This window comes from Lampetra fluviatilis, chromosome 8, assembly GCF_964198595.1.
Source record: "Lampetra fluviatilis chromosome 8, kcLamFluv1.1, whole genome shotgun sequence".
NCBI classification, from domain to species: domain Eukaryota; kingdom Metazoa; phylum Chordata; class Hyperoartia; order Petromyzontiformes; family Petromyzontidae; genus Lampetra; species Lampetra fluviatilis.
The window spans coordinates 5,236,439-5,261,221 of record NC_136282.1 but is presented as its reverse complement, the minus strand read 5'-3'; the positions used below and the strand labels follow the sequence as shown (position 1 = coordinate 5,261,221).

Here is a 24,783-nt window from a genome sequence, read left to right as displayed (position 1 = left end):
ACCATCATAGCCACTAAGTGTTATGTTTACACGTGCTATACATGCGTTCTATATATGTGCGCATTGCTTCTACAAGTTCGTACAGCGGTTAAGTCTGTGCACACATATACAATACGCACGTATATACAATTGGTATGCACTGTTTTACTCTAAACCACTGTAATTTTCAGTGTTTTTTTATACGTATTTTTTTTGTACCTTTTCCTATGTGTGCATATAATGTCAGTAAATATGATACAATACACGGAGAAAATTGTTTTGTGCATGCTCGACATTTTGACATGATGGACAAGACAAGCATCCTAACGAAGACCACATCATGGAAAGAATGTTAACGACATTTTACTCGGCAGTTTACGCTTAAAGAATGAAACCATAGGCAAAGAAAACAAACACACCACCAAAGGGTCCTTGCGCCTTAAAATTAATGCAACATTCTAACATTTAAAAGTGAAATTAAAACGCAATTTTTTTTCTCTCATATTAAAAAAAAACTTTCATTCTAATTTGAAGGCTAAAAATAAAACGCACACGGAACTAAATTCAGAGGAGGAAGCAGCAGGGAAATTCCAACGGGATATTTGGACAGGTCTTGTCATGCACACCATGCAATAAAAGTAAATACAATACTTATACACGGCAATATTATTACAACAAGGATGTCATTGCACTCCTCTACCTCAATTTAAAAATTTAAACCTCACCTCTTTCGGTTGTCTATTACGGTTGGGTTTCTTTTACAAGTCGACTGACAATGAGTCTAAATCGTATGCATTTGAGGATTTGGAAGATAAAGTGACTGGTACCAAAGCAAATTAAATGAACGACAATCGTCACCATGTATCCTTTCCAACAACGTAAACTCTGCAACTATTAACTGATTTCCAGTCGTTTTTTTTCTATTTCCCAGCAGTAACTTCTACACTAATTACCTCTCTCATCATCATCATTATTATGATCATACATTAATTTAACTTGAGCAATGTGTTAATGCAACGGTAAAGAAAATCCTGTGACACCTACTGCCACTGGGACATCATAAAAAGTAATACAAATCACTCATATTTTCATCACTTTGTTGGCCACATTTATAAAATGAGGCATCTGTGTAAATACAGCGAAACTGTTCTTAATTATGTTAAGAAATGCAAGTTAGTTTAACACGTAGGCTTTCGCGACCAATATTATTGAACTATTTGTCTTTTGTCAACGTGACACTTTTTTGCTGATTAGCAGTGTCGGGTGGTGGAGGATTACGACACATTTATAAATAACGCGATCGAACCCAAAAAACCTTTATTATGAAATACGAGTTAACATAATCGTCAATAAGACTGCCTTAAAAAGAGAAAAAAATGATATTTTCGGCAACGTTTTGGGCGATTGCGATGTAAGAATGCCTCTCGCTGTGTGCTGTAAAGAAGGGCCCTCCGATTAGCACGGCTGGCTCCCTGCGGTGCGAAATAAGTTCAACACATATACAAGAGCCATTGCTCAAAACGTTGCGTATGCTTTTTATTTTTTAAGGCAGTGTTATTGATGACTGAGTTTATTGTTGTTGTTGTTATTGTTGTTGTTGTTGTTTGTGTTCGTACACTGCTGCCAACGCATGATCCACCAAATAATTTGTTTGGCTGTTTAATGGTCATCGATTCATCAATTATCATTGCTGTGATTGTCGTCGTGATTATCAACATCGTTTTTCGTCACCTCTATGGGAAAACTAAGCTGCAATTTGTGTACACTGTATTAAGAAATGCACATCATGTGATTTAAATAAGTGTAAGTCAAACAATTGCTGTTGATATGTTTGCAGCAATACAAAATATGAGATGTAACGATACGTTTATGCAGGGAAATAACTTAAAGGAAAATTTTCAAGGAGCATATTTACGTGGATATAATTTACAAAGATGATCAAATAATAGTGTACATGATATTGTATATTAGTGTAAATGATACGGTACATCATCTTGTGATATCATCTTCCAAATCCTGTTGAACGATTGGGATAGCTATTTCGAAAATTTCCCCAAAACGTAACCGTCTTGTCAACAGCGTTGTTGCAAAAATAATTTGACGAACCCCTACCACATTAATGTGCTCACCCTAAAGGAATTCACACGATCATACTGGCCAAGGCCATAAACACGTGGGCTATTGATGTTGCTTCTGCAAGGATGGCAGTGGAAGGTTTCAATATTAACAGATGCAATAGTCAATCACAGCCCTGGCCACACGGTGATGTGTTCCTTTGTTCATGGGAAGCAGTCCGAGCTTTTGGCAAATGTGCTTTTAGCGATGCACGTGAATAGCACATTGATAGGCAACATTTACACTCGATGATCTGGAAAAGCTTTGCTTTGTACCCTTAAAAACGAAACATTTTTTTTATTTTACCAGGTAAGGCTTATTGAGCTAAATCGTTCTTTTTTCCAGAAGCGACCTGGCTACAAATGATAGCTCAACAAACTGGCTAATCACGTGGAAATGTATCGGATCCAAATACTCTAAACACATGTTTATAAATGCGGAGGGAAAAACCGGAGGACCCGGAGAAAAATCCACGCGACCATGGGGAGAACACGCAAACTCCAAATATACAACAGGCGTCAGGATCAGGATCGAACCTATGACCTCCTGTATACCAGGCGAGGTAGTTAACATCTCGCCACCATGAGGCCCTTAATGTCAACATAAATTTTCGACCCTTCCTTGTGTCTACGCATTCCTCCAACCACCTGATTTAACATGGCAGGGCAGTTCTATTCAATTTCTTCTCTTGCAAACACACATATCCAAGCAGTTATTTAGTAGCTCCAATCCCGCGGACAGTCTCTTCAAATGTGTGGTCTCCATTCTTTGGTGATCACAGCAAGACTTGCTTAATACATTCATGGGAACACATGTCAAGGTTGACCTTTAAAAGCCTTGTGCTACAAACGTCTGACTACTCCGCAGCATCGGCACGCAAGAGTACAAACATTTCATCCATTCCGTACCCTTGAAATAAAAACGCTTAATAAAATGAAACACAATTAGACATACCCTGGCTTATCTCGGACACCTGGAGTCTCCCTTTACACGTTTAAAATAGCGGATTTTCTGAAAAAATAAGTTAAATTCGTTATACACAGCTATTTCCGTTAATTCATCTTACTGTACATGTTGAGACGTTACGTCGCAGCTCTTACGTTGGCGATGATGGCGGTGATGATGGTGGTGGTGGTGGCAATCCCCCCCCCTTCACCATGCCTGTCCGCGACCGCGAGTTGGCGAACGTGGAGCGCGATCGTTCGTGGACGCGCGCCCGCTCGACGCCGGGTGGGCCCGGGGCTGGGTGGGCCCGGGGCTGGGTGGGCCCGGGGCTGGGTGGGCCCGGGGCTGGGTGGGCCCGGGGCTGGGTGGGCCCGGGGCTGGCCGTGACGATACCTTCAGATTATGGTCGGGATGGGGGAGCGTGACCGTCGCAGTGGGCACGGAGAGGTGTAGGGCGAGCTGAGGGGAGAGATGCCCAGGGGGTTCCCAGCCAGGCCAGTAATGTTGTTCAAGCTTCGTGACTTTTCGTAACCTTTGTTTCGAGAGAATGCATAGAGAAGATTCACGGCAATGTCCTTTTGAGTCAAGGGTCAAGGTCGATGCAAAAATCAGTCAAAAAAACGTTAAGCGGTACAAATCAACAGGCGCACATCGCGCGCGCGTGCAGTTACAATGCAGTGATGCAGGAAGGAAAAGGATGGAACAAGCCATCGAGGTTAATCAAAAGGTCAGCAATTTTTTAAAATATATTAAAATCATCGCCTTCCAGACTTGGAAAACAAAGCAAAGAGACCAACGGCGATATCCATGCCAGGAGAACACATTTTGATATGATTATCAACAGAATGGGAAATGAGGCCTTGGTCCTTTGATTCACGCAATTGCAAGCAGGCAGATATTTGTTTTGTCTACATTCATCCGACAGTTTATATCAATTCATGCACAAGGCAATTCAAGCACGATGCAGTGTTCACTTTGATCGCAAGCGCAAGGGAAACTTTAGAGCAGGTTTATATTTCACCCCCTGGGTATGTACTATTCATTGTAAAGTTAATTACTGTCCGCCAATGCTCTTGGACTCACTACAGAAAACGCTTCCTTCTTGTTAATTGACGCACAGGAAAAATCTAAATAATCACATCAATCGTGCATGCGAAATGCATAAACATGATTTTTTTATGCGACGAATTGGAATGTATTGTACAGCAACAAAGCCATCAAAGGCTTGAAAATAAACAGGCAACCTTTTAGTACATTAGCATACACAGTTCTTGGGACATTGCACTGAATTTCATAATTAAAAAACGTTTTATCACGCGGTCTTCATATAAATGCTGCCGATTTATTTATGTGACTCATTTTGGAGCCTTTATTCTGAAATCTGACTGTTATATATGTTCTGCAATCGATGCTCTACATATTGACCCTCAACAAACGTCGTAAATATATTGTGTGTGCAGCCAATGCACTACACTTATTGATGCACCAGGTGGCTGGGACCTTTCCATTTCCATGAAATAGAGGGTGGCTGAAGTAGCGCCAGAATCAATTGCCAGGTCTGCTGCACTACTAATTATAATAGGGCCCAAAATAACGACGACCACAAGCGGGCATCAGCTTCTCCGGATCAACAAAGCGAATATCACAACGCGCACGCGATAATATACACATGCATTTCGATCACAGCCATGCGTCAGGCAATCGGTCACAATCCCGGGATTAAGCGCATCCGTTTGATGAGCAAAACGGGCCAGCTTGCGTCAGCTTGCTTGAAGCGTTGCAGAGCCAATGTCACAGTGTGGACAACCGTAACGATGTACATGTTTTTTCTACGTTCAATATGAACTTCATGGAAAACTTTAAATAATTTGTACATCTGAATTGGCCACGCATTAACAAAGGTACTGAAACAAAAATTCGTATGTGGCCCATTGTGGAAATCAAAGTGGGGGTGGTTTTTATTCCAAAGCAGCCACATGGCTTGGAGTTGACATTTACAGCTTGACTGACTTACATATAACCTGGAGATTGTCTGTTTAATCCTTCCTGCCATGACTGTATGCTTCACTTTCTGAGCAGATGCATGCACTCCATGCGGCGTGCTGTATAAGTACGACATCAAATGCACCCTTTAAAGGTGATACCAGTTGTTAACCAAATGCGACCTGATGGGATTTATTGTCAAACATTGGCACACGTCTGCAAAACGTGCAGCATTCATGCACGTTAACGTTAACGTAACAGGAAAGTTTAATATCAATGTTTTAGCAGAGTGCCAATGCCAGGCAGGATTAAAACCTACTGTTCCAATAAAGCCAACTGAACAGGTGTGTTTCAAAATGCACACCGGTTAATGAGTATTCATTAACATCGTACTGCGTTTATAGATATTCAAGTCAGAGATTAGAAATTAAAAAAACGTAATAGTTTATCTTGCGTAATTTCAGACAAAATTTACTTTCTGTATCTCAGACGTAGCTGAATATGACTAGCAAAAGCAGTTGTAAGTGTTGCTCTTTAGATATTTGTTTTTCTAATTTGTGAATGCAAATGAAGTGCACGGCATCGTGGAATCTGATTGAATAAGCACGCACTGAAATTGCACATTGCAATTATTTTCCGTTCATTGTGTACCTCCAAGGAAGTGTGATACTCTGGCCATATCTCGGTCATTTATAGATGGCAAAGATCATTTCGCCGCACGACAAAAAGGTCACGCAAATAACAGTTTTGCAGCTCGCTAAATTTGGCACTGTTGGGACTCGTAAGAAATTGGCAACAGAGAATATAAATGCGCGAGGTCTTTGAGACCTAAGTAAGATGAGCTTAATCTTTATAATTAGTTTAGCATTTTAAAATTACTGCACTACTACAGTATTCAGAAGTGATTGCTTACATACAGTACTATGCTCTATATGTCAAATTAGATCTTGAAAATTGGTCACGTGTCACTGTATTTATGAAAGGTTCCCCGATTACATATTGTGGGGTTGATGACATGGTCTATGAAATGGTTTAAGTTTAGCCCACTTTACCACTGCCAGCGTTTTATACGGATGGAAAATGTAACCAGTTAAATATATATTCAAAGGAATACAACCTAGATTAATATAAAATTGGAAAACAACTATAGTATTTATCAAACCTGTACTTATTATACAGTATATTAGAAATGATAGCAGCCGTGAAGCAATTATCTACAAAATATGAAAGTTATTAGAATTATGTTGTGATTCATTTTAATGTGAAGTCATAATCATGCTCATATGGTCGCTTGATGCAAAATCATTATTTTAATTAGACCAGGAACATAAACCCTCATTGTGGAATGTTTATTCTTCTATTTAATGATACCCTCTTAATAACATTTTGAAATCTGAAAATGTTTTGCCTCAATAATATTGAGAAATATTATCAGAAAATAGCCATCAGCATTCAGGCATAGAATTACAACTCTGCCTGTGACCGTATAAGCTACATTTCACACGATGGGAAGGCCCAGGTGATATCACACATCTTCTGCTGATATCCTTCACGTAGCTACGATACTGCAAAGTCACTACTTTTGTGCCTGCTGCCTACCTGCCAAATAATCTGCGTCAAAAGGGCACTTTTAGCCTTGGGTTTAGCACCATTAACAGTGGCTATTGAAATGACGCGAACTTGAGAATGATGTCCAAGTGTGAAACGAGTTGGTGTCTGAGATTCAAACCTTGAATCTCAGCGGTGTTGACCCATTCCCCCCGAAGCAACACGGCCACCTTTATACCATTTCTTATATTCATAAATTAAGTTGGAAATTATATTGGCAGGTATATATATTCCAATTCAAAAAAAATATTATGATGAGCTTTTAAATTATTATTTTTCAAACGCAAGTCTCACAACCACATTAGCATATACACTTCACACCCCACGGCCGGGTGGATTTGTATCCAGGCCATCCGGTTTTCGCTCCACATTTAATAAAACATGCCTTTAGAATATTTGTCCGCTATTAATTCCCATATGATACGCAACTTCTTTGAGCTATCACTTGTGGCCAGGTTTGCTTCTGAAAAAGAGCAATATAGCTGAGTGGGCCTTACCTGGTAAAATACGAATAGTTTCTAGTTTTATATGGAAAAAAAATGTTCTCATAGTTTTAATAGTAAAGTTACAATGTGCACTTCATTTAACAGATAAATAATTGCGCCTCTTGGAAATCTTAATTATGCGTATACCATGACTACAGAATAGATATTTTACAACTTTTTTTGCATGAACGATATTATTACCAGAGGTGGGACAAAGTCATTGTTATGCAAGTCCAAGTCGAGTCGCAAGTCATCAAATTCATGACTCGAGTCTGACTCGAGTCCAAGTCACATGACTCGAGTCCACATCTCATAGGTGGGACAAAGTCATTGTTATGCAAGTCCAAGTCGAGTCGCAAGTCATCAAATTCATGACTCGAGTCTGACTCGAGTCCAAGTCACATGACTCGAGTCCACATCTCATAGGTGGGACAAAGTCATTGTTATGCAAGTCCAAGTCGAGTCGCAAGTCATCAAATTCATGACTCGAGTCTGACTCGAGTCCAAGTCACATGACTCGAGTCCACATCTCATAGGTGGGACAAAGTCATTGTTATGCAAGTCCAAGTCGAGTCGCAAGTCATCAAATTCATGACTCGAGTCTGACTCGAGTCCAAGTCACATGACTCGAGTCCACATCTCATAGGTGGGACAAAGTCATTGTTATGCAAGTCCAAGTCGAGTCGCAAGTCATCAAATTCATGACTCGAGTCTGACTCGAGTCCAAGTCACATGACTCGAGTCCACATCTCATAGGTGGGACAAAGTCATTGTTATGCAAGTCCAAGTCGAGTCGCAAGTCATCAAATTCATGACTCGAGTCTGACTCGAGTCCAAGTCACATGACTCGAGTCCACATCTCATAGGTGGGACAAAGTCATTGTTATGCAAGTCCAAGTCGAGTCGCAAGTCATCAAATTCATGACTCGAGTCTGACTCGAGTCCAAGTCACATGACTCGAGTCCACATCTCATAGGTGGGACAAAGTCATTGTTATGCAAGTCCAAGTCGAGTCGCAAGTCATCAAATTCATGACTCGAGTCTGACTCGAGTCCAAGTCACATGACTCGAGTCCACATCTCATAGGTGGGACAAAGTCATTGTTATGCAAGTCCAAGTCGAGTCGCAAGTCATCAAATTCATGACTCGAGTCTGACTCGAGTCCAAGTCACATGACTCGAGTCCACATCTCATAGGTGGGACAAAGTCATTGTTATGCAAGTCCAAGTCGAGTCGCAAGTCATCAAATTCATGACTTGAGTCTGACTCGAGTCCAAGTCACATGACTCGAGTCCACATCTCATAGGTGGGACAAAGTCATTGTTATGCAAGTCCAAGTCGAGTCGCAAGTCATCAAATTCATGACTCGAGTCTGACTCGAGTCCAAGTCACATGACTCGAGTCCACATCTCATAGGTGGGACAAAGTCATTGTTATGCAAGTCCAAGTCGAGTCGCAAGTCATCAAATTCATGACTCGAGTCTGACTCGAGTCCAAGTCACATGACTCGAGTCCACATCTCATAGGTGGGACAAAGTCATTGTTATGCAAGTCCAAGTCGAGTCGCAAGTCATCAAATTCATGACTCGAGTCTGACTCGAGTCCAAGTCACATGACTCGAGTCCACATCTCATAGGTGGGACAAAGTCATTGTTATGCAAGTCCAAGTCGAGTCGCAAGTCATCAAATTCATGACTTGAGTCTGACTCGAGTCCAAGTCACATGACTCGAGTCCACATCTCATAGGTGGGACAAAGTCATTGTTATGCAAGTCCAAGTCGAGTCGCAAGTCATCAAATTCATGACTCGAGTCTGACTCGAGTCCAAGTCACATGACTCGAGTCCACACCTCTGATTATTACAATTAATTGTTGTTGTTTTCACAGCATTTGCATATAATTACGAGCAATATAGCGTCCTACGTTAAATACATGATCTAGTCTGCATTAACAGTGTTACCATACATTTATGTTATTATTGCGAAGTTCCAAAGCATTGTCGTGAGCTTGATGACTGCGCCTGGTGGGATCTGAATGGCTGCGTGTTAATGGCTTACTGTGCCATATGTGGCACTTGGGCAGCAAACCCACGAGTTCATGCAGACTACAGAAGGACCAGGACACGGAACGCTGCACTCTGTGTGACGTTCACTGGTCGAGTACGCTACGTGCCGAATCCGACCTCGCGTTTGTGGCCGGCAGGCCTGTTGGAACTAATTGTGTACAGGAGGAGCTATACAAGAGCCTGTGGCCTGGCATGCAGAGCAATTGGTAGTGTGACCTTGATGAAGCACTGCAACCTGGTCCATCATCTGCATCCTCATCGCTGATATCAAAACACTTTAATCCCTGCCAAGAAGAGCTCGAACCACTCGATCGGAGTGCACATCGCTTCATCGTCACAAGAATAATGCTTTCCTTGCAAGTGCTTATTTACCTGTGGAGTTAAAGAATCACTTGCCAGGTCCTTATGGACTCTCTTCCGATTATCTGAACTTTATAGATGCCCACATTGTCATTTTGGGTTAGATCGTATAAGGATAAATGTGTCGAAACCCTCCACCACCCGACACGGACAATCAGTTAGAGGTTTGTCACGTAAACAAAACGCCAAATAGTTACTACTTCAGCCCACCGGTGTGTTGAAGAGTGAATCTACAACATTTACAATCTAAGTATGACTTTCCGCTGGTAATTACATCCAGCATCATGGAGGGTTTCGACACATTTATACTTACACGATCTAACCCAAAAACCTTTATAATGAATTTGGTCAATCTATCCCCATAACAGATTTATTGTAAGGAATTCCTCGTGTAAACGATCGCAAACACCTATACAATTTACGGGGTGCATAACTTTATAACATAGCTTTTACATTTGCAAACCTTCAAATAAACTTGCTGTCACGTGAACCTTCATCCTTTTTTTGCCGCAGTGCCACTACTTCTACGTCAGGTCACACACTTTCCGATCACCTCTCGCGCACGGCCATTCCAAGACTTGGGGGGGAGTGACTTTGCCCCACGTGGGACGTTGCCACGCCTACAAGTTTAACGCGCTAGGCGAGGCCATTTTGCTACCTTTGTGTGGTGACGGTGAGGGCTCATACGGCCCCGTCATGACGTTGGTTCACTGGTCTCCCCGTGATCAGGCTGGTCGGCCACCGTGGCAAAAACATGGAATTCCCACCGTTGGCCCAGGGACACTAGTAGAGACGGCATCAATTCAGTGCCCACTAGAGCCAGTGACGCTGGGACTTTTGTAATAATGTTCATCGCATTTGTTGTGCGCTTTTTTGCTGATCAATACGAAGTCACTGCCGTAGTCAACTGCATTGTTCCCCATGCTTGATTGCATTTCAGATAATGCTGTCTTGGTGAGACGTGCAGGTACACAGTATTAGTGTGGTTGTTATGTATGAATGCTATATCTGTATTTTCTGCGTGAACAAACATTATCACTGGGGTAACAAATGTGACTGATCAGGTGTGCTGTTGACACACCACCACTTTGTGTGCCCATCTGGCCTTGATAGGTCCTGGCTACTAACAGCACTCACTCCGACAGGCGTCTCTAGGCTTTAGCGGAGTTACATCTTCCCCTTGGTTAATGATTACGCAATGGTGGCTACTTTCAGTCAGCAGAGCGGTGATCGCATGACGCAAAGATTGCCAGATAACATCTGAATCAAGGTTGACTTCACCCATCATCAACATCATTATCATCCTTCTGGGGAGGGTAAAATAGATACCGCATCACTTGGTGAGAAGTCAGATATTCTCATCTCATTAACTCTCTGGTCCTAGCTGTAGAAAGGTTGAATTACAAGATTGACTGTGGACTCGCAATGGGAAAGGGCACTGCCAAATTCTAACGATACATGTTGGTGACACCTTGATATTGAGTCTATATGTAATTGCATTTACAGTATGTATAGCATAACTGCTGTTAGTGAATACAATGTATGTATTTGTAGTATTTGTGTATATGTCATTCAGCCAAGTCGTGCTGTAGGGACTAACGATTGGATCGTTGTGAGTTTAAATCCTGGTTGTAGGTGGACTCAACCTATCATTCCTCTGGGGTTGATAAATTGGTACCACTATGTAGGAAGCCAGCAGTGGTCACCTAAATAGGTACTAAATAGCCCCTTGCCATGTGAATGTGGCATTTTACCACTGAATCAGAGCCACGAACAGAGAAGAATGCTGTCTCAATGTTCATTTGAACTTGGAGACACTTCGACTCTCAATGTACGTTCATATGTCTGTTCATATATCGTGTATGGTGCAAGTGTGTGTGTGTGTAATTGCACATGCACTGGTATCATATATTGTATTGCATGTTTGTTAGGCAGGGCAATGAAACCTCTCTTGAATGTATCCTGTTTTCTCGTCACATGTTCTTGGGAAACACTATGCCACGTGGTTTCAGAAACTAGAGTCCATCCCAGGTGACTTAGAGTAACGACTTATTAATAAACGATCACACGTTGGACACGATTTTCCTTTTAGGCTCTTGCATTTGGTAATGGACTGGCGACTGGCCTTGTGGAAGGGTAGAATGTGTCTCTGATGGATCAGTTGGCTAAGTATCAAGGCATTTGCTACCATTAGCTTGTCCTGACACATTTCCTCCAATTTAGTAGGGAAATGTCCCATTGGGGGGGGGGGGGAACTCAATACAATCGTCAATAACACCGTGGTCTTTAAAGGAAAAATATACAATAGGTGACGTTTCGGGCAATGGACCTTCATGGCACGTACAATTCATCGCTCGTTACATGTGCTTTGAAGAACGGCTATTGCCACAAACATTGTCGACTATATACGTTTCCTTTAAAGACCACAGTGTTATTAACAAAACGTGTTGAGTTGTTTAATATATATGTGTGCGTGTGCGCTTGTGCACCACTTGCCCATGCAGTGTCATCGAATAATTAGTTTTTATTTGGGAAAAGGTCAGCTTGGCAGCTAAGCGTTACAGCTGTGCCCTGTGTTGATTTCATCGGCCGTGGGACGCGTGTCAACGATAGCTCCCAGAAGAACTGGAAGACCTGGGGCGTGACTGCATCGGGCCACTGAAGCAGGAGGCGGCGTCGTTCTCAGCAACTTTTCACCAATTGCCCTTGACGACGCGCGCCTACCGAAGGTGGAGTTTGCACAGCATTTGCTTGAGCGCTTACATCGAGTCACCGGCAGTCGAGAGACCCCCTGAACGAGTACAACTCGCCGGGTGGCAGATGAGAGTCATGGAACCGACTCGGGTCTGAAAATTATTCGACCAGGCATCGGAAAAAACCGAGATTGTTTTAATTCAGCCCGAATTAAGCGGAGTCTAATTGTGACTCAAAGTCACTTCCCACCTGTCAAGTTAAGTGTTTAACTGCTGCTCTGAAAAACAAACGACAAAACGCTGCTCGTTTTCACTACAACGTGTGCGCGTGCGTGCGCGGTTTGTACAAGTCATGCACATTCATACCGGTATAATCCAATACTGTACAGTATTATAATTGAGTTGCACGTTGTATTCTCAATTAAAACCCCTTTTACTTTGTTAGCGTGGTATCCACTGCATCTCAATAGCGTGGACCGATTAAGTAATAATTTTTGTCCGTCATTCCATTAACACAAATTAAAAAAAACGATTCCACCAAAAGATTTCGATTTGGGGGACGCACATATGCAGACACGGTTTGGCTCGAGACAGCAACATAAAGCCATAGGCACGTAGAGTTACGTCGTATAGGTGGACATACAGTAAAGGACAATACCGATATTTCTGATAACGGATTTGTTAGTGCATTCAGTTCGGGGGGGGGGGGGAGGGCGTTCAAAGAGCTCGGCAATTATTTGGCATGCACACCGCAAAAAGTAAGGAGCATAGGGAGCAGGCGGGAGATGGGCACACGCAGCCGAGGAAGCATGCTCAAACGAGCCGATTGGCACACTCAATCCATCCCCTACCTTTTCTATTAAGCTCTGAAATCTCCTCTTTAGCGAGGGGGCAGGTGTCACTCTGCGTGCTGTGGCTCGAGGAGTTCATGTCCGACTTGCAAAAGTGCGGCGACCCGACCTGGGGGGGCCGGGGAATGTGCTTCTTCTTTTTCTTTGGCAGCTTCTGCTTGGCCATGGCCAGCGAGTAGTACATGCTGAAGTTGTTGACGATGACGGGCACGGGCATGGCGATGGTGAGCACCCCCGCCAGCGCGCACAGGGCCCCCACCAGCATGCCCGACCACGTCTGGGGGTACATGTCTCCGTAGCCCAGCGTCGTCATCGTCACCACGGCCCACCAGAAGCCGATGGGGATGTTCTTGAAGCTCGTGTGGTCGCTCGCCGTCGGGTCGTTGGGGTTGGCGCCAAAGCGCTCGGCGTAGAAGATCATGGTGGCGAAGATGAGCACGCCCAGCGCCAGGAAGATGATGAGCAGCAGGAACTCGTTGATGCTGGCGCGCAGCGTGTGGCCCAGCACGCGCAGGCCCACGAAGTGGCGCGTCAGCTTGAAGATGCGCAGGATCCGCACGAAGCGGACGACGCGCAGGAAGCCGAGGACGTCGCGCGCCGGCTTCGAGGTCAGGCTGCTGAGCCCCACCTCCAGGTAGAATGGCAGGATGGCCACAAAGTCGATGACGTTCAAGTAGTTCTTGATGAACACCTTCTTGTCGGGGCAGCAAATTATTCGTACGAGGAACTCGAAGGAGAACCACGCGACGCACACGCCCTCCACGTACATGAGCACGGGGTCGGTCTCTACGTCGATGTATACCTTCTGGGTCGTCACGTTGTTGACGGTGTAATTTTCCGTCTTGTTCAGTACCGTGTTGAATGCTTCGTGCGTCTCAAGGCAGAACGTCGTGATGGAAATTAAAATGAACAGGAGTGAGGCCAGTGCGACGATCTGCAATGGACAGAGCAGAAGAGAGCAGACACCGGCAGTTTTGCACAATTAGCATTTGTTTCATGAAATTATGTCGCACTGTACATAGCCAACCATGCTAATCAGAGGTACGGGGGAAGGACAACAGACTAAACATAAAAAATAGCGCTAAAGAAATTTGTTTTCAATCTAGACGATTTAAAAGTGCATTAACTCCAGTACAGTGGCGGCTCCTGCAAAATCTCTCAGGGGGGGCAAATGTCTGGATGATTGATAAGGATAAGGTCCACCCATGCAATGGATAAATTAACAGCTTAAGCATGTAAAGGCAACTTCACTTCTTTAATATTAATGAAAAATAAAGTGACTCTTACAATACATCTTGTTTGTTTCTATACTCACTATTATTACAATCCACTCAGTTTATTTTATTAAAGATTCCACTAGGTGGCGACAAATAATTTTGTTGACTGAAACGTGCTTACGTATGATGACGTAAGCACGTTAGTGCGAGCCCTCCCGGAAGCCATAGAGAATGCATTGCAGCGCCCGCCCTTCGAAAAAAAACATCTTTGAATGTAAGTGTATGGGACCACACGGGGCGATTCTCAGCCGGAGTGAAATCGCCCAAAAAGAGGCAGTACTCCACAGAACGTGACATGACGCTGATTGGACTATATCCAGAGGCACAGTAACGGCTAGCATAGCTCTGTGGTTGAATGAGATTGTTAATGTGATTGAAAAAGTCCCTTTCACACATTGGTGGTGCGTCGCCCAATCGCCCTAATGAAGAAACCGCCCCTGTTCCAGTGGCTTCCTAATATCGAAAAGAAGAGCGTTTCAGACGGCCGCAGAAAGTGGCGATGCGGCGCTTAGCGCACTGCCCTATGAACCAGTGATCCGAGTGTGAATCCTGTCCACAGCGAACATCAGTGGAAAGCGGTATCTGAAATGGTCTTGGGCTCCGCTTCACCATTCCACACTGACCAGCACGGTGAGGTTACGGTGAAGTAACCCGTTGATGAGTGTCAACATCGGCAGCCGACCGCTGGCCGTTGCGAGGTGGGACCACGTGGCAGGCGGGACGCATGCAATGTGTGACGCAACGCTGCTATTTTAAGGAACGCACAATTATGTTAGCCCGTGCTTAATAATGCAAAGCTTATACCCTATCGTTAATGGCATGACACACTGTATGGCATAAGTTGTGTATTTTTTTTATAATATATATAATGCACGCATTCACGCTGCCCCACCTCGGCAGTTTTTACACGATTTACGTACTGTTCCATTCTTAAAACGAAGCAAATCCTGTTTCATTGATTTTTCCAATAGCTTCAACTGGGCACTGTTATTTTTTCCAGCACACTCGTACGTGATTGGATGCAGCAACGGACGTTTGTTTTTGGGTTAGGGATCTTTGGGCTGTATTCGTTTTTCAAAGTTGCACTTATTTTTCTTCATTGACGCTACACGGTACATCACAGCATCCCAGTAAACAAGGAACGTTGGATCAACGTTGGTCCAATGGTTCCATCTTTGCATGTTTACTGGGATCATAGGAGATGACGATGGCATGGGGAGACCTTCATCCAGCAGTGGATTAACCATGGCTGATGTTGCTGCTGCTGACAATGCCCTTGGATATCATTTTATTGACATAATTGGTCTGCGAATTAAATAATTTACTGCAAGCCTAAGCAATTTTACATGTCGATATACCTGATGAGTGAATAATTTAAAAATCCTGTGCGTTCGTTTCTGGATCGTTAGGGCTCCGCACCGCAGAATGCCCACTTTTTATTGACGCTATACAACTGAGCTCCAACTATGTGGAATGAAAGTTAGGATCTGAATTAATAATTTAACGGAAGACATGGTCTGTGAGTGCCAAAGGGGCAGGGGTGCGATGTAAATCAGCAGTCAGCAGCTTAAAGATGCCGAGCATCGAAGGCAACGCAACATGCCTTGAGTGTGTTGTACCTGCTACTCCTGTATTGGCATGTGGCAGTCCACATGTGGCAGTGGCACATGTGGCAGTCCGCTGACAGTGATATTTCCCCTCGATTCAAACGCAACTCATTCACACTGGACATACGGAGCCATGTCATCACGCATTGAACCTCTTTTTTAAGGGTAGTAAAAGGAGGATACAGAAAATGAAACATTGACAACTAGGAATATAACAGTGAATTTTTTAAAGGGAAAAATCTATAACAGCAGCACCTTCAAAAATTAGAAACAGCCATTCAGCCAGAACTTATGAGCGGATAAAATACACGATGGACAACATGCAAGCGGCTATAAAATCTAATGCCTTTTAGCCACGTCCGTGCATATTAGGTTATTTCTTTTGTCTCCACTCTTTGCAATGTGTTCACATGAAGTGCAATTAATGTAACATTGTTGTTGTCTCCTGTTCACATTTAAAGTTTTCTCTCTCTCTCTCTCTCAAAATTTGGATGACGCCGTCTTGGACGGAGCGCTGCCTCGTCGTCTGGGCGGTGAGTCTCAGGTGCCTCTGTGGACCCGCCAGGCACCAAGAGGTGTTCCCTTCACCAAACCTGCACCGACCAGCGTGGTGAAGTATGGTCAACTCCGCGCCATGATCGACGCGCCTAAACCACGGCCCCTCGAGTTCCCCGGTGGCACTGGGTCCCCTGGTCGGGTGAAGGAGCAGGAGGGTGGGGGGGGCGCTAAGAATCGCTGGGTATGAGCAGGACGCCCTCGCTACGCACAACGCACGGGTGTGTATGTGTGTACGTTGAACTACTTTCACACCGTACGTAGCCAACCATACGGAGGTGCGAGGGAAGGAAAACAAACTAAATACAAGAAGCAGTTCTTAAAGAAACGAGTTTTCAATCGAGATTTAAAAGTGCATAGCTCCAGCGGCTTCCTAATATCAGTAGGAAAAGCGTTCCAGATGGCCGCATGAGTACATCTGAAGTGCGCGATACGGTCACGGTCTCTGTTCACTGGCTAGCCAAAAGCCGCTGTGAGAATGACTGGAGTTCAGGCGATGGTTTATGCTCAACAATTCTGTTGATGGTATCAGCGACGTGAAAAGGAAAGAAAATCCATACTTTTAAAGTGTGGCAATCGTTTCTATTCAAGAGGGCGAGAGGATAGTAGTTATGGATGAGTGCGATTCTTAATCTCTGGAAATCAGTTTTAGGGTTCAAGTATTCATTGTATAGAGTTGCTCAGCTCACACTAAGGCTCTACGAATTCTACAAGTAAAAACAATATATTCATGTATACGCTCCAACAGCCAACCACAATGATGTAGCAAACAAAACGTTTGTGGAAACTACTACATGAGATTAAGGCACAACACATAACATCATAATGCGTGACCATAATGCGAAAGAAGGTAAAAGTTTCAGAGATAAGAAGACGATTGGTGAATTCGGCATTGGAATGGGAAATGAGATGTGTGAACATCACCTACAGTTCACAGTCAACACACACATGACATTTTTATTTTTTATTAATCTAGAAAATGGACGTGGAGAAAGCCCAAACCCATGGAATTAAGAACGAGATTGACTTGATTCTAGCCGACAAACCCCCGATCGACAGAGACGTCTCTGTCCTCAAGAAATTCAATGCACGCAACGGACGCAGACGGGCGCCAAGAAAGCTGCGCGCTTCAACGCAGCCGACGGAGAGGGCAAAACTAAATGCTGCCAAAACCAAGGGAACATCAAAATCCAAGGCAGCAGCCGGCTGATTTTGGTTATGCTAATCAACGAATCCAAATTCCTATGCAATAAAATTGATGGAATAGATGTCACCACTCTAAATGATGAATTAACTAAAATAGTAATGGGGGGAAACTTAGCAAGCGACGCGGAAGTTGTCCGAGACTATTATAAAAAAGTTAGAGGCCAACAAATCACGCGAGCAAGCAGAGTTTTCGGAAAGGTTTCTCTACCATCGGCCGCATTCAGACTCGCTATTAATAAGATCCTGGAATAGACCAATACATGTCGATAATCGTTGTGCCTGGCATTTGTAGACGACGAACAAGCATTTGACTCAGCAGAAATAGATGTACTCATCCAAATTGAAATAAGTTTACAAAAAAAGGAACGTCCAAAGTTGGGCTCAGGATAAATATGAGACGAACAATTGCCATGGGCAACATTTTCAGGAAACAATTTGAGATATCTGTTGGAGGCAAGCAACTTGGAAAGACATCATGGGACATGTACTTAGGGCAACTATTAAAGGTGGGAGCAGGATCTAAAATAATGAAATATCGAATCGGAAGCAGGTTGGAGTGCCTTTAGAATGCTCAATTTGATCATATACGTGCCTATAGTACAACGTTTTTTTAATCAGTGCGTACCACATGCTATGACAATAGGGCTCAGAAACCTGGTCATTAACTCAAGATGGAGAATAAAAACTGAAATGTGCGAAAATAAACACGGAGAGACAATTTTTTGGGGAATTGCGTCAAAGAGCCGAACAAAGGAACACGTGGATTAGAGACCACACACAGGCTAGCGACATCCTCCAAACGATGAATACAAGTAAGTGGGCTTGGGCAGGACACGTCACGAGAACACATGATGGACGATGGTCAGCAATAATCACGGAGTGGCAGCCAAGGAATTGGAGAGCATCCGAGAGAACATCCACCAAGGAGATGGATTGATGAGATCGGTTCATTTGAAAGTGCTGGATGGATTGTTGCATCACAGGATCATGTGAGGGTAACTTAGAGAGTGGGATCGATCATGGATGATGATTATTATAATTGGACACATTTTTACAGTTCCTTTTAAGTAGCATGGGTTTTTTTCTTTCTTAAACACTACGTATCATACTCTTTGGTTCTTTCAGTAAAGTCACGTAGGTATAAAATAAATTAAATCACGACGTTTCGGGTGCAACACAAGCGTCCGTCATCAGTTGGGACAACCACAGCAAGAAACAATTGCTGGAGCTCCACGATGGTGAGATGTTAACTACTTCGCCTGGTATACAGGAGGTCGTGAGTTCGATCCCAACTCTGATCCCGACCCTGACGCCTGTACATTTGGAGTTTGCATGTTCTCCCCGTGGTCGCGAGGATTTTTCTCCGGGTCCTCCGGTTTTTCCCTCCACATTTAAAAAAACACACGTTTAGAGTAATTGGCTGCTATAATTTCCACGTGATAAGCCATTTTGTTGAGCTGTCATTTGTGGCCAGGTCACTTCTGAAACAAAGCTGCATAGTTCCAATGGGTTTTACCTGGTAAAATAAAAATATATAGTTTATAGTAGTATGGTGGTTGAAGGCCTCACCAAGCCACCGCCACCTCTCCTGCGATGTGGTAATTCACCTCGCACCTGCGCACCAACTGACTTCGTCGCTCCATATCCCCAGTCAGCGTCCTCTCAGATGTGTTACCTTCCTTGGCTGCCATTCCATCATCCCTTCTATAGGTGTGCCCTTCTCCCACCCACTCACGTTTCTATGATTTTGATTCGCTGGAATTTTGATTAGCTGGAATGTATTTAACTCGCGTATATTCAGTTAACCACGTGTTCCTATTCTTGGTTCTTTCGGTAAAGTCACGTAGAAGGGAAATAATAAAATAAGAAAAATAAAACAATAAAATTCTCACGACGTTTCGATTGCAACACAAGCAATCATCATCAGGTGTGAAAACCACAACAATTATATTTCTCAATGTAATTCCGAATTACGCTTCTTTCCCTGATTCTCTATGCACTTTTTTCCATTTACCTCAGATCCTTAAAATAGCAAAAAAATACACCACTTTGTGGGAAGTCAACAACAGTGGTCATCTTCAGGAGAGGATGGCCCTTGCCAGGCCGGCGGGTAATTTCCACCACTGGCTCAGTGCCGCCAATGGAGTTTAGTGCTGCCCCATTGCTCGTTCCACTTGGCTTGGCTTGATGATTCATATGCCTCACCATAGTTTCCAGAAGCTTCTGCATTATGTGTATAGGCATTCATGGACCATAGTGTCACGACCTTGTGATAATAAGAATGTCATATTACCAAAGCCCTTTCACTTTTCGTGATTTCCCCCCCCCCCCGCCACCCAGGGAATGAAATGTCTACCGTTGCATAAAATATAGCGAAGGCGCAGCCCTGCAATTGCTCGCTGGTGGACGCGTCTTCACTGGAGGGAGCTCCTGAAAGCACCTCGAGAGAAAATATTTGGCCTACTTTTCAACGTTGGCCATGTGGCTTTGAAGAGGCGGCACGATACACACTTTAGCCCACACACGAGCTGCCGATGGGACGAGTTGTGGTGGCTTACCCACCTTAACCACCGGGGGCACATTGGTGTGAGTGGAAACTTGAAGACACTTGCGACATTGTTCCAGCTGCTGTGCCTTCATGAAATACTTGGCCGGTTGGTGCTGCGGTTAGAGTGCTAGACTTCTACGAGCAGAAGGTCTCAAACGCAAGTCCCATTCGTGGGATAACTTAGACCATCCATCATCCCTGTAAAGGTAAATGAAATGAGTTACAATTTTATAGAAAGTCAACAATTCTTCTCAATTTGATAGAAGGGCCACGACCATAAAAATGGGAATGCCCACTTCTGCTTTAGGGACGATACACGTAAGTCACTGAATATGTCACGTTTAGTTTTTACAGCCCTTCATCAATACCCCCCCATGTCAGTGATGGGGGTATTTTGAACATACTTCATCATATTGCTCAGTGCGAGTTGGTGAATGGGGGGGGGGGGGGGGAGTCCAGGACCAGTTCAGATATCACTTGTCACTGATGCCAGCCGTGGCAGGGAATCAAATCCAGGTTGCCGGATTCACAGCACGATTCATTTAATCGCAGTGTTACTGCTCCACCCCAAATTATTTGTGATGAATGTAAAAGAGTGTGTTTTGTGGTCACGTGTCGTCTCGAGTTATCAATTGTTTCCCATTATAATGAATATACGTTGTTTATCATACTACATGACCTAAGGATAATTTTGGCACACGTGTACATTAGGTTTAATACTTACACGTGCGATATGAACAACACCGCACACAGTTGTGCATGCATCATGTTTCATTCTACTGCATTTGCATGTTGATTTAGAAACATGCGTTTAGAGTATTTGGCTGCTATAGATTTCCACATGATAAGCCACTTCGGTGAGCTATCATTTGGGAACCAGGTCGCTTCTGAAAACGAGCTATATTAGCGCATTGGGCCTTACCTGGCAAAATAAAAACAGTTTATAGTTGACACACATTAGGTGGACAGCAGCTGTGCCGTGGCAGTCAAGCCACTGATTTCATAGTGTATGACGCCGTGGCTGCAAGTAGATAGAGTCGATGAATCGACTAATTAATACTCCGGCCCCTTGAAAAGTGAGATGCGACCCCGATGAGCAATTCCCAGCGTGGCCCAGCTGATGGGCCCGATTATATCACTCAGCACCCCCCATCATCCCCCATCCAGCAGCTCACATTGCAGAATACGTGAGCATATCCCCCCACCCCACCCCAGGCTATTGTGTTATCTGAGTAGATGCAGTAATAGAACCGATAATCAGTAAGCGTAATCGATCACTAAACTGATGGGATCGCCCAGCTCTCCTGCTCTGGTGGCTCAAGTGCAATTCTGAGTCTTGTGCAGCCTTAATCTGGGTCTACATTCGGTAAACTCAGGCTACATTGACGATTTCATGGTACAGTGTAGTTTAAGATCAGTTTAAAATCAGCGCTGGCTACATGCTGGTGTGTGACCTTAATAGATGCTCATAAAAAAAACATCACTTGTCACAAACTTGCTCTTAAACGAAGGATCTATGCGTATGTAACATAGTGTACGTGTGGATATATGGTAACAGTGCATGAACTGTATAGCAATCCAATACCTGGTGATGGGCATTGTTTGCTTTGTCTTGGCTTTCGCGTCACACTATACGGGCAGCTGGTGACGGCACAGATAAAATATGTTTAGGTGTTTAGCTTGAAATTTATAATAAATTTACAATTGTTGGATGATCTGCTCTGCGGGTAAAACAATGAACCTCTAGACAATACATATTGGTGGGAGCATAGGCTCAATAATATGTTTTGCCAAATGTAAGCTTTCTAACCCTTCTAGAGCATCGTTAGAATTCTCATTTGAGACCAGGTCCATCTCAATCACCGTTCGATGTGCAAGCGATTTCACTCTTCTTATGTGCAGTACACAGCGAGATATATTTTCTGTGTTATTATGAAAACGTAATGTGTGTGATGTGTTTATATGAACATACAATACAGTTTACATGAATTAATTATGCGGAAACAAAAAACCCAGAAGTTAAATCGAATTACATAAATGTTTACCCTGTTAACAGGCAGGGGGTTGGGAGGGTCTTTTCAGGCCTAACAAGTTAAATCGTAAACGCATCAATTTGCATTGTCCTTGTGGTATTCCCTGTTGGCGTCCTCTGGTTAAGTGCTGGTGAGACCCGGCCATTAAGGCGGCTGTCTCTGCTGTAGCCCAATCCGTTTCAAGGACAATAAGTACATTTTCATCAAAGCATGTTTGATGTGAAGCTTTCGTGACTGCAGGAATCCATACTCTTTGGTTCTTTCGGTGAAGTCACGTGGGTAGAAAACACAATAGATCACGACGTTTCAACAAGCGACCTTCTTCAGGTGAAGACGGTCGCTTGTTGTTGCGATCGAAGCGTCGTGATCTATTATGTTTTCTACCTACGTGACTTTACCGAAAGAACCAAAGAGTATACAAAGCATGTTTGTTCGCATGTTTTACCACAAGCATTATATGTGGTTAAATATGCAGATTCGATGCCTTGTGATAATAATAGGTGTCTATTTGGAGTTCGGACATCTTGACACCACTTGTTCTCTTGGCGGAAAGGGTGAATGGAGCCGATTCATTTTGTCATTAAAATTGCGAATGCTCCAAATTTGATGTGGAGCGCAAAAAATAAACTAAAAGCAATAAACGCATCACGAAAATAACGATGGCCAACCACAGTTCCAGTTGAGTTGGTCCCCCTCCTCAAGCCACCCGAGCATTTCAATGACGACCCTGACAAATGCGAGCGATGCTCCCTTTGTAAAAAATAAGTAATTCACTGAGCATACATCGAGTGTAATCCGTCTGCTTACGGGCTTTTGCGAATCAATATTTTCCAGAAGCAATTGTTGAAGCAAGGCAACCTGGCTCCAAATTTGACTTCACTGAGTTTTATCAGCAAGGTGTACCTTGACAAGCTATTTTCACAGTTTTTTTTTTTTTAACCAGGAAAGGCCGACTGAGCTATGTAGCTCTTTTTCAGTAGCGACCTGGCCACACATGACAGCTCAATAGAGTGGCTTATCGTGTGGCAATTCATAGCAGCCAAATACTGTAAATACATGTTCAAAAATGGGCAGGGAAAAACCGGAGGACCCGGAGAAAAACCCGCGCAACCACGGGGAGAACACGCAAACTCCAAATATACAGCGTGAGGGTTGGGATCGAACCCATGCCCTCCCGTACACCAGGCGAGGTAGTTAACATCTCGCCACCGTGTTACCGATTGCCTCCACACTACAGGCGAGAGCCAACTGCAAAACCGCATTTCAAACGTCAAAAGCCATGCTGACGCATCCTAATGCCCGAATGATCTTTGGGGCAGTACTCATTTCCGCTGATGCAGGATGAGAAAGCGTTTCCTATGGAATTGCATTACTCAGACAGCCCTTTCAAAATGCAGGCTCTCTGACACAGGCAACTCCAAGTTCTCAAATTTTGTCTGGGAGTTGAATTCTACCAAGGTACAGCCTTTCCATTTACAAAACTCCCCATGGAGGTGTGGGCAGTGGAATTAATGAACAGTGAGCGAACATTATTGCGCTCGCGTTTCCGTTAACGGCCGTGGCTAATGTGAGGCCCCCTTTGAGAAAATTGCGCTGCCACGCGTCTGCCTTTTACTGAATCGTCTTCGTTTACAGCAAGGCATTTGGAAATTCGTCAGCATTGCCAATGAGTGACTCACATAGCTCATGCCACGCCTGCTTCAGAGCAATGAGCCAGCATGTCCGAGATTGTGGGTTTGAATGCTAGGCAGCCAGAGCCGGCCCAGCCACTAAGCGACCCTTGCAATTGCAAAGGGCCCCGTGGCCAGCAGAGGGCCCCCTAAAGTCACTGCTAGCTAGTGGGTGAAAAAAATCATACATCAAAGGGGCATCCAACCAAATTTTTTTTAGGGCCCCCAAAGGTCTAGGGCCGGTTCTGTAGGCAGCCACCCAAGATAACTCCACACTCTTTCACATGTGCAGTGAATTTATGGTGTCAACTTGGTTACCAACGCCTGCACCCACAAAAAAAACACATTAATAAAAACAACATGTTGTGCTCTGAAGGCTAAATCAGTAGTGAGGCACAAAGTGAACTGAACATGTTCTATAGACAATATTAAAGGATACCAGGCAAAGGGGCTTTAGTGTTAGATTTTCCAGCACACTGAAATGTGTGACTCTGCTAATACAAGAGGCTTACGACGTAATAAATAATTGCTTGATAACTACTTGGGCGGCAATTTAGAAAACGATATTCACAACAATGGAGCCAACACCATCAACACTAAATCCAGATGTAAAATTTCAAATCAGAGTATTAGCATTGGAAAGTTGTTTATCTCTGTTTGGTGCTCTGAGCCAGTGATGTAAATTCCATATTCCTTGGGTAGGTATATAAGGCTGTTATTGATGAATGTGTTGAGGTTTTTTTGTTAACGGTGCATGTGCACCACCACCAACGCAATAACATTACCAAAGAATGTCCTTGCGTA

At 43.8% G+C, this 24,783-nt stretch overlaps 1 protein-coding gene across 2 annotated transcripts in view; it reads right to left on the bottom strand.

The window, feature by feature from the left end:
• Positions 1–1,570: 1,570 nt before the first annotated feature.
• The window catches only part of LOC144933786 (voltage-gated potassium channel KCNC1-like), a 48,516-nt gene continuing 25,303 nt past the window's right edge, over positions 1,571–24,783 (bottom strand). Inside the window, exons 2-3 of one of the 2 annotated variants that reach the window (XM_078858901.1) lie at positions 13,084–14,017; positions 1,571–3,571 (exon numbers count right to left, since the gene is read on the bottom strand). In XM_078858901.1, the coding sequence (XP_078715027.1) occupies positions 3,435–3,571; positions 13,084–14,017 (1,071 nt within the window). In that variant the 3' untranslated portion in view covers positions 1,571–3,434. Of the gene's footprint in view, positions 3,572–12,641; positions 14,018–24,783 lie in introns of those variants that run through there. The other variant, XM_078858900.1, reaches the window with a different exon arrangement.